This window comes from Monodelphis domestica, chromosome 3 (genome assembly GCF_027887165.1).
Source record: "Monodelphis domestica isolate mMonDom1 chromosome 3, mMonDom1.pri, whole genome shotgun sequence".
Lineage (NCBI taxonomy): Eukaryota > Metazoa > Chordata > Mammalia > Didelphimorphia > Didelphidae > Monodelphis > Monodelphis domestica.
In genome coordinates, this window is record NC_077229.1 from 82,764,866 (window position 1) to 82,775,851 (window position 10,986).

At 39.4% G+C, this 10,986-nt stretch overlaps 1 protein-coding gene across 1 annotated transcript; it reads right to left on the bottom strand.

Annotated features, from left to right (window-relative positions):
• Window positions 1–8,591: 8,591 nt before the first annotated feature.
• On the bottom strand, window positions 8,592–9,533 carry LOC100014148 (olfactory receptor 24). Its single transcript, XM_001368440.4, has one exon. The coding sequence runs from the start codon at window positions 9,531–9,533 to the stop codon at window positions 8,592–8,594; it is 942 nt and encodes a 313-aa protein (XP_001368477.2).
• Window positions 9,534–10,986: the final 1,453 nt, after the last annotated feature.

Genomic DNA, 10,986 nt, shown 5'->3' on the forward strand with positions numbered 1-10,986 from the left:
TATAGTTGGGCAAAGTAGTTTTTAATGATTACCTTAAGTTCTTCTTCATTGTAGGTGAGGTCCCCCTTTTCATCCTTGATGCTGTTAATTTGCCTTTCTTCTTTCCTTTTTAATATTAGATTGACCAGTACTTTGTCTATTTTGTCTGTTTTTTCAAAGTACCAGCTTCTAGTCTTGTTTATTACTGCAATAGTTCTATCACTTTTGATTTTATTAATTTCTCCCTTAATTTTTAAGATCTCTAGTTTGGTTTTCTTCTGGGGGGGTTTAATTTGTTCGTTCTCAAGTTTTTTGATTTGCATTTCCAATTAATTGATCTCTGCCCTACCTAATTTGTTAATATATGAACTCATTGATATGGATTTTCCTCTAAGTACTGCTTTGGCTGCATCCCATAAGGTTTGAAAGGATGTCTCATCATTGTCATTTTCCTCAACAAAATGATTAATTGTTTCTATGATTTCTTTTCTAACTAACCGATTTTGGAGTATCATATTATTTAATTTCCAATTAATTTTTTATTTGGCTCTCCATGTACCCTTTCTGATCAATATTTTTATTGCTTTATGATATGAAAAGGTTGCATTTATTATTTCTGCTTTTCTGCATTTGAGTGCCATGTTTCTGTGACCTAGTGTATGATCTATTTTTGTGAATGTGCCATGTGGTGCTGAAAAGAAGGTGTATTCCTTTTTGTCCCTATTTATTGTTCTCCATATGTCTATTAACTCTAATTTTTCTAAGATTTCATTCACTTCTTTTACCTCTTTCTTATTTATTTTTTGGTTTGATTTATCTAAATTTGATAGTGGTTGGTTCAAGTCTCCCACTAATATGGTTTTACTGTCTATTTCCTCCTTCAATTCTCCTAGTTTCTCCATTAAGAATTTGGATTCTATATCATTTGGTGCATACATGTTGATGAGTGATATTTCCTCATTGTCTATACTCCCTTTTAACAGAATATATTTACCTTCCCTATCCCTTTTGATCAAGTCTATTTTTGCTTTGGCTTTGTCCGATATCATGATTGCAACTCCTGCCTTCTTTCTATCAGTTGAGTCCCAAAAGGTCTTACTCCATCATTTAATTCTAACCTTGTGAGTATTAACCCGCCTCATGTGTGTTTCTTGAAGACAACAAATGGTAGGGTTTTGGGTTCTAATCCAATCTGCTATTTGTCTACGTTTTATGGGTGAGTTCATCCCATTCACGTTCAAAGTTATGATTGTTACTTGTGGATTCCCTGGCATTTTGATAACTTCCCCTAGTTCTGACCTTTTTTCTTTAGCTATATCCCTTTGAACCAGTGATTTATTTTATGTCGGTCCCCCTAGTCCCCTCCCTTGATATGCTTCCCTTTCTAGCCCCTCCATTTTTATGCTCCCTTCCCCTCCCCCCTCTCATTCCCTCCCTTTTTATACTCCCTCCCTTCCCCCTCCTTGATTTTCCTTTCTTTCTTACCCTGTTGGGTAAGATAGAATTCAGGATCCCACTGGATGTAGATGTTCTTCCCTCTCAGATTTGATTTCACTGAGAGTAAGGTTTAAGTAATACCACTTCACACTCTCTTCCTCTCCTTCTCATATGAGAGTTCTTCCCCTCCCCTTCCCATGTGTATCTTTCTATGGGAAAGATTATTGTATTTAGTCCCCTCCCCCATTTCTTGAAGTAAATGTTAGTATTATCGCTGATTCCTCCCCTCCTTTTTTCTTTCTTTGCTCCCCTTTCACCAAATCTACTTGATGCCCCAATCTTTCCCTATGTGTGATTCTTCTAACTATATACAATTTTTGAGAGTTAAACAATACATTTTCCCCACATATTAATATATATAATTTGATATAAATGTAGTCCTTATAGGAGAGAGTTTGACTTAAAGAAAAATATAAGATTTATCTCCTTTTCCCTTTCTTTCATATTTTCCTTTTCATGTTTCTCTTGCTTTCTGTAATTGGATGTCAAATTTTCCACTAAGTTCTGGTCTTTTCTTAGCAAATGCTTGGAAATCTTCTATTTTGTTGAATGCCCATACTTTCACCTGAAAGTATATAGTCAGTTTTGCTGGGTAGTTGATTCTTGGATGGAGACCCAGCTCTCTTGCCTTTCTAAATATCGTGTTCCATGCTTTGCGGTCTCTTAGTCTAGCTGCTAAATCCTGTGTGATCCTTATGGGAGCCCCCATCTATCTGAAGCTCCTCTTCTTGGCTTCTTGTAGGATTTTCTCCTTTTCTTGGAAGCTCTTGAATTTGGCGATTACATTCGTGGCAGTTGTCTTTTGGGGATTTAGTATAGAGGGTGTTCTATGAACCCTTTCTATTTCTATTTTGCCCCCTTGCTCCAGAACATGTGGGCAATTTTCTTCAATAATCTGCTGTAGAATAGCATCGAGATTTTTGTTTATCTCTGGCTTTTCGAGGAGACCAATAATTCTGAGGTTGTCTCTTCTTCCTCTGTTTTCCAGGTCTGTGGCCTTTTCAGTGAGATATTTCATGTTTTCTTCTAATTCATTAATTTTTTGACTTTGCTTTATTGATTCTTTCTGTTTTGTAATCTCGTTGTCTTCCATTTGCTTAATTCTGGTCATTAGGACTGATTTTGCTTTTCAGCTTTGTCTTCCCTTCTATTAGATGCTTCCAGCTCTTTCTCCAATTGTGAAGTCTTGTCTATCAGACTGCTGATCTCTTTCTCCCATTTCTCTTTCCAAAAGGTTTCCATCTTTTGAGCATGCTCGCTGTCTTCTAGTTGCTTAATTCTGGTCGTTAGGGACTGGTTTTGCTTTCCAACTTTGTCTGCCCTTCTAGTAGATGCTTCCAGCTCCTTCTCCAATTGTGACGTCTTGTCTATCAGACTGCTGATCTCTTTCTCCCATTTTTTCCCCAAAAGGTTTCCATCTTTTGGGTAAACTCCAGTTTGAGATCTTCCAGAGCTTGTGGATAGTTTCCATTTTGGGAGGTATGTTCTGATTTTGTTTGGATTTCATCCTCATTCTCTTCTTTTCCTTGGGTACTCCCTCCATAAAAGTTTTCAATAGTCACCCCCCCCCCCTTTCTTCTTGGAGGCTTGATTTTGGGACATGTGAGCCATCCCTTTGGTGGTTTTATTCCACTTTATTTTTTGGTCTGGGGTCTGGGTGATGTGGGTGGGTTTTCTGTGATTTTAGGTTGCCTCAGATTAGTTCTTCCCAGCCTCTGAGGTTTCTTAGAGCGCGGGTCCCTGTGTTCAGCCTGGTAGCACCTTTGCTCAGTGCAGCCTCTCAGCAAGGCCTCCCCTTTGCTCAGCGCAGCCTTTCCGCAGGTTTTCCCTTTTGCTCAGCGCAGCTTCTCAGCGAGGTCTCCCCTTTGCTCAGCGCAGCCTCTTAGCGCCTTTTTGCTCAGTGCAGCCTCTCAGCACAGCCACCCCTTTGCTCAGCACAGCCTATCAGTGAGGTTACCCCTTTCCTCAGGGAAGCCTCTCAGAGCCCCTTTGCTCAGCGCAGCCTCTCAGCTCCCCTTTGCTCAGCGCAGCCTCTCAGCGCTGCCTCCCCTTTGCTCAGCTCAGCCTCTGAGTGCAGTCACCTTTTTGCTCAGTGCAGCCTCCCAGCGCCCCTTTGCTCAGCGCAGACTACCAGCACCCCTTTTCTCAGCGCAGCCTCTCATCGCAGCCGCCCCTTTGCTCAGCGCAGCCTCTCAGCACCCCTTTGCTCAGCGCAGCCTCTCAGGGTGGCCTCCCCTTTGCTCAGCACAGGATTTTCCCGTGAAATCGCTCTGAGAGGTCATTTCCTTGCAGTCTTTAGATCCCAAGGACCCTGCTGTCCTTCCCCAGACAGAGATGCTCCTCACTCACTCGCTGTCCTAGTGAGCGCTCTGATACCTTACTCTGGTTTGGGGGGGTGTAAAAAATAGACTCCAATACAGGACTACAATCCCCATGAGCCTTTGCTCCACTTCCCCAGAATGCCTTGTAATCTCACCTGGGCCGAGACTGAGAAGGTATTTTAAGTGGATTCAAAGGCTTTTGAAGGGGCTCTTGGCTCTTTTTGGACTTCCGTTTTGGAGCAGACATGGCTCTTTCCATAATGTAGGTGAGGTCTAGGCCTCTGGCCTAGACACGTGTTTTTTCTTATCCTGTATTTTCTTTTAATCCTTAACTTTAATAAACCTCTAAAAAATATAATACTCCTTGCAGAGAGAAACTAATTTCTACCTGCCTCAGATGCCTCAGTCTCCCCATTATTCCCTAAATTTTAATCTTTACAGTTGGCGACCTAATGGAAAAAAGAACTTTCAATCTTCTGATTTCTTTTTTGATCTTAAATTCAGTTTTAATATCTAGTACCTAGAAAAAAAAAATTTTTTTTTTGAGCCATATCTCTCTGGCCAAGGTTTTCTACCCTCGCAAAGCTGCTACAGGCTCCGGACCTGCCCCGCCGCTTCCTGCCTGCAAACTGCAGCCCTGATCGTCCTCACCTGGTACCTGGTCCCGGCCTTGCCCACGCCCGCAGCCACTCCTGCTCCTGGCCTCTCACCAGCCGCTGCCTGCCTATTTCAGTGCCCCAGACCCACAAGCGTGACCCCAGATCCTTGGAGCAGATCGCTCAGGACTCATTGCGACCAGCTGGTAACAGTATTGGCCACGTGGGCGGAGGGGAGAGACCAGAGGGAAAGGAGAACGGGCAATTTTCCCTTAGGCTAAGCCTCCACGTGGCTGGGGGTATTGGCCACAGGGTGATCAGAGGGGAAAGAGAGAAAAGACTGGAGAGAAGAAACAGATCTTTTCAAACAGAAACCTAAAAAACAATGGGCTGTTTAAAAGGATTTTTGACTCTTCTGGCAATTTCATTGATTTTACCTGCCTGTCTGGGAGCAGACTCAGCCCAAAGATTCAACTTTGAATTTGAAAATGGGTGGCCCAGCGAACTGGAAGCCAGGCCCAGAAACGGGAGGTCTCTAGCTAAAATCTGGCCTCCGATGCTTCCCAGCTATGGGGCCCTGGACGGATCCCTTGAACCCCGTAGCCTAGCCTTTACTACTCTACCTTCGGACAATAGACATTTAAATGGATAATTAAAAACAAACAAACAAAAAAAAAACCCCAAGGAACTTTGAAGAGACTAAAGGCTATATTCTAAGGCATTTCAGACTCCAATGGTTTATAAAAAAAAATCTCTGTATTCTATTGCATTGTTTTGTTTAAGGTTTAACTTTGTGATTTTAAGTTCATATATTACTGGATTCAATATTATTCTGCTTGAACTGAAGGTTGATTGAATTTATTTTGAATGTACTGAGTTTTGAAATTCTGTTGTTTTCCCCCTATAACTGTGTTGAACAAATATTGTTGTGAATAAGCCCATATATGAAAAAACAGCTTTTTTCTATTTTGCTGAGGATAGATGGACTTCAGAACTGGTTATAATTGTATTAACAACCTTTGAAAATGTAATGTGCTAAATACCTCAAATGATTTGATTTTAAGGGTTTTTAAAATATGATTTTTGGAATTTTTTTTTAACAATCTGGTTATTTTTGCCTGCCCCTACCACGAGGTAAGGCCCATTACAGTAGCTGAAGTGAAATGTATTTTATAACCCCCAACCTTCCCACATGTGAATGGAAGTTGGGCAGTTAATCTCAGGGCATTTGTACCCTTGGGAAAAGCCTCCAAGAAAAAGGAGCACCCCTTTATTTATGCTCTTCAGCTCACTATTTTACTTGCACCAGAATGATATATAGATTTCTTGATTATGTTCTTAACCCTAGATGAGTTTTACTTTGTTTAAAAAAAAAATATATATATATATATGTTTATTACTGAGGTTTAAAGATTGCTATGTTTGTAAAAATTGTGACAAATGTCCATCAATTCATAGGTTTTAAAAATGTCATACAGCAACTTATGTGAAATATGAAAGTGTGTTTGTTTGCTATTGTATTAATTGGGCTATTGAGAATTTTGGGGATTTTGATATCTACATATTTGTACTACTGTATTTTTAAAGATGAAAAAATTGTTAACCTTGTTCAATTCATTTGCCTTCTACTCACAGTGATCATGGCCAGATACAAAGAGGAAATGGATCTCATTTTTTGGTGAGAAAGCCTTGCATTTTATATTTTCTTAGCTGACACAGAGTGTCAATGATTATAAGCTATATTTTTGAATTTTTTAAAGCTCTTTTATTATTATATTTTTCTTGCATGTGCAATATACTTTTTCATTTTTTAATTATTTTTTTCTCTCCTTTTATATTTGAAGCACATGTCACCAGTATTAAGATTTTCTTTAACCTTTTGATTTTCAGTGCTACAAGTTTAAGAAACATTTGCTAATGCATGCCCTAAAAAGCTTGTGACTATGAAAATGATGCCACTAATTATTTAAATAAATTATGGGACTTTGCTTAATGATTCTGTCTGATTCCAGGACAAGAGATACACACAAGAGCCATTTCATAGGGCCAAAGAAAGGCCAATCTAGGATGGATTGATGCACTTCTAGGCCAATACAAAGGTCTTGAACCTAGTGTGAAGACTCAAGGTTACTATGTTTAACATGTGTTAAGACATAGGATTTCCTTGTATCCACACTCACCCTGAAGATACTCACAGACGAGTATCCCTGAAACCTTGGCTCCTACTTGGCTTCTATAATCTGGTCCCTTTCTTTTCTGTCTCTCATAGTGTGGTACCTTTCTGTAGTCCTGGCACTGACTGGGTAAATGCATCATTATTTAGATCATTTTGATTGGGCCCTGATTGAAGGACCTGTTATAGATTTATTTTTCTTCTACTTTGAATTTTTACACATAAGACTTTGATAGTCTATATTTTCATCCAGAAATTTTTCTTTTCTTTTGGATTTTCTGATGTCTTTTTAATATCTCTTGCCAATTGATTCATATACCTCATACCTCAGCCATGCATCCCTAACTTGATTCTGAATCTTCCAATCACCCACAACACGGAGGAATGTAAAAAAAAATCATTATTTAAATTGCAAGTTTAAATTCCTTTTGAGAAGAATTTTAGGTAAAGAAAGATGATACCTCTCTGAATCCAGAACTGAACTGTTGGAGAAGCCACCATGAGGAAGCCTCCAGACCAGAAGTTGCACAAAATTGAACTTTGGGTGTGGTTGATTGAACATTTATTTGTATGTATACTTTTATGCCAAAGGGGACTGCCCCCTAATGGCTTTTTGTCAATGTGTTCAGCAATTATTGGTTTTATTCTTTTTTCTCTTATCCTCACATTATTGTAATCTTTAAATTGATTATGTTTTCATGATCCTTTGGAAAAAAATTAATTTTTTTGCAAATGATCACACGGGGGAATGTAAAAAATAGACTCGAATACAGGACTACAATCCCCATGAGCCTTTGCTCCACTTCCCCAGAATGCCTTGTAATCTCACCTGGGCCGAGACTGAGAAGGTATTTTAAGTGGATTCAAAGGCTTTTGAAGGGGCTCTTGGCTCTTTTTGGACTTCCGTTTTGGAGCAGACATGGCTCTTTCCATAATGTAGGTGAGGTCTAGGCCTCTGGCCTAGACACATGTTTTTTCTTATCCTGTATTTTCTTTTAATCCTTAACTTTAATAAACCTCTAAAAAATATAATACTCCTTGCAGAGAGAAACTAATTTCTACCTGCCTCAGATGCCTCAGTCTCCCCATTATTCCCTAAATTTTAATCTTTACAGGGGAGTGGCGGCTCAGCTCATGTTTTTGTGTGAGCTTTTCCTCCTCCTTATAGTGTGGAAATGTTCAAACCCCACGTACCTTCTTTTCTGAGGGGTACTGGGGGGGTCCCTTTTTTCTTCTAAAAGTGATTTTTATGCTCTTTTGAGGTAGTCTATTTCGTTTGGTGCAGGGGAAGGGAAGCGAGTCACATCTAGATTGCAGCCATGTTTACCCAGAAGTGCAGCCTTTTTTAAAAAGAACTGTTTCTTTAAAGATTCTTTTATTGATGAGCATCTATTTTGTTTCCAGGTCTTTGCACTCATAGAGATGTAGTTTACAATATTTTGCTGAAAGTGAAATTTTTCTTCACCTACAGTGACCTCTTTGAAGTATATGCCTAGTTTTGGAAACTATGAGTGAAAGGGTATAGCTGTTTTAGTTATTTTATTTCTATAATTACGAATTGTTTCTTGGACTGCTCAAACTAATTCCTAGATCCACCAGTAAGACTCGAATGCTTATTTACTTTTAGCATTAGATACTTATTAGTTATGTGTACCTGGGAAACTCACTTTACCTCTGTTTGCCTTAATTCACTGGAGAAGGAAATGGCAAACCACTTTAGTATCTTTGTCAAGAAAATGGCAAATCACACCACAGACACAAAAAAACCAACCAAACAGCAACAAGAAGTACCACCTGAGTAAATGTCCTTTAATTTTGTAAATAAAGAAACAGAAGAGCAGGGATTATACATTTAGGAAATCATAGAAAAACTAGAACCATGCTGTCTGACAACTGGCTCCAAGCTCCATCCATCACATTGCACTACTTCTTGGGCAGGTTACAAGGTGAAGAGATTGAATATTTCATTAGAGAAAACTCATTGAAAACTTTTTCTTATGGCAGTGAAAGTGTAGTGTGAGAAAGTCACAAAGAGAAGCCTGGTTTCCTCAGGAGAAGCATCCTCAGGGCTCCTTTCATGTCATTGTTCCGCAGGCTATAGATGAAAGGGTTCAGCATGGGGGTGACTGCGGTGTACATCACAGTTGATGCTATGTCCTGTTGGGCTGTGTGGGTGGATGTGGGATTGAAGTACACTCCAATGATTGTTCCATAGAAGAGACAGACCACAGTGAGGTGGGAGCCACAGGTGGAGAAGGCTTTCCGCTTCCCATAAGCTGATGGTATCTTCAGGACAGCTACAAAAATGTGAAAGTAGGAGATAAGAATGCCTATGAATGGGATTAAAGCTGTCAGTCCTCCCATTGTATAGATCACCAAGTCATTGATGAAGGTATCTGAGCAGGCTAGCCTTATCACCACACCAAGGTCACAAAAGAAATGGGGAATTTCGTTGTGGCCACAGAATGAGAGTTGAGTTAGCAGGACAGTATGTGTCAGGGCATTGGCACAAGCCCAAAACCAGCACACTGCCACCAGAAGGACATAGACCCTTGGTGTCATGATCATGGTATAATGTAGTGGGGCACAGATAGCCATATAGCGGTCATAGGCCATGGAGCCAAGGAGGATGCTATCTAATCCTGCAAACCAAAGGAAGAAGAAGGCTTGTGTTACGCAGCTAATGTAAAGAATTTCTTTGTTTCCAGATATATAATTAACCAGCATCTTGGGGATGGTGGTGGTGGTGAAGCAGATGTCGACCAGGGACAAGTTGCTAAGGAAGAAGTACATGGGGGTGTGGAGGCGTGGGTCTATCCTAATTGCCAGAATGATGAGCAAGTTCCCCAGTCCTGTGATCAGGTACATAAGCAGGAATATCAGGAAGAGAAGCCTGTCCTGCTCTGGCTGGTCTGAAAGGCCTAGGAGGATGAACTCAGAGACTCTTGAGTGATTTTCTCTTTTCATGGGTCTGTTGGGAAACACATGTAGAAAGAATGAAATAATAATTTAAAATAGCCCTTTCAAGGTTGATTTGAAAAATGTTTTTCATTAATAAAATCAGTGAAGATAGAGTGAAAAGGATATAGGTTTAGGTTTAGGGAAATATCCAAGCTAATAGACTGTCATGCCAAATACATAGGGAATACAAAAAAAAAAAGATGTTCCACAGAAGGGATATTGACCAATTAATAGATGGTCAAAAAATGTAAACAAATATTTTTCAGAAGAACTGTAAACTGTAAATAACCACATGAAATCTTGCAAAAATCACTGTTAATAATAGAAATATGAATGAAAATAATTCTTAGTTTTCATCTGAAAATTGCCAGAGATAGTAAAATACAGGCATGCTCAGTGTTGAATGTGCTGTGGGAAGGTAGGCATTTGTGTGTTTTTTTTTTTTAGTAGAGCTGTGAAGTGGCCTAAATATTTGTTTTCAATACAAAATTATTCAGGATATTTGACTAAACTGTTCATGTCCTTTATTTTAGAGATCCAAGTATTGGACATATAGCCCAAGGAATGCAAAGGCAATGCAAAGGCTAAGTCCGTTAGGTACCCAAAAATTCACAACAACATTCTTTGTGGTAGCAAATACCTGACAAAATAGATGACTTGATCCTGGAAGTTTCCTATTATTTTCCCTTGACCTATGAAGTTCTCCCTTAATAATTGTACTTTCATTTTATAGATGAAAAAATTAAGGACCAGGAAGAATAGTTCAGGATAAAACAGTGAGGAAATAGTAGAATTAGAACCAGTCATCCTGAGAACTAGTTTTTGTTCTAGTATATCAGATTTGTTTGTGTGCAGGTCAAGAGGTGAACAGAATGAGTCTCATTTTTTGTTCTATGTTGTTGATTTTCTTATATTCTTTTCTAATTTTCTCATAGGTTTCTCATTATTTGTTTTTCTATCTTTTTTTTTAGAGCTCTTCCAGGAGTTCATTTTGAACTTGAAATCCTTTCACATTTTTCCTTTGAGTTTTCACATGTTTTCATTTTTGTATTGCTGTTCTTTTTTGAGTTTGCATTTTGGTCATCTCTCTTGTTGCAATGTTTTTCTAGCATTGGATTTTTTCTCTGTCTTTTCTCAATTTAGAGTTATTTTCTTCCTTGATTTTGTCTATATGCTGAAGCTTAGCTCTGTTCCTGGGGTGGAAGGGAGTACTGTCTTCTGCTTGTACTAAGTGTGGGAGCAGTTCAGCTGTCTTGGTCCCAGATTGAGTACTCTGTAGAGGAAGCCTGATTGGCTTGCTGTGTGGAGGTCTGCAGCTGGTCAGTTCATCTGGGTTGAGCTTGGTTCTGTCTAATCTTGCTGAAGTTGGACCATGTTGGGCTGAATTCCTCCCACTGCTGCCTTCATTGGGTTGTGCCCTGTCTCTAAGACAGCTAGTTTACATGGGCTTACTTCCTTT

Coding starts and splice junctions, on each gene's coding strand:
- LOC100014148 (XM_001368440.4), bottom strand. CDS start 9,533: ATGAAAAGAGAAAATCACTCAAGAGTCTCTGAGTTCATCCTCCTAGGC.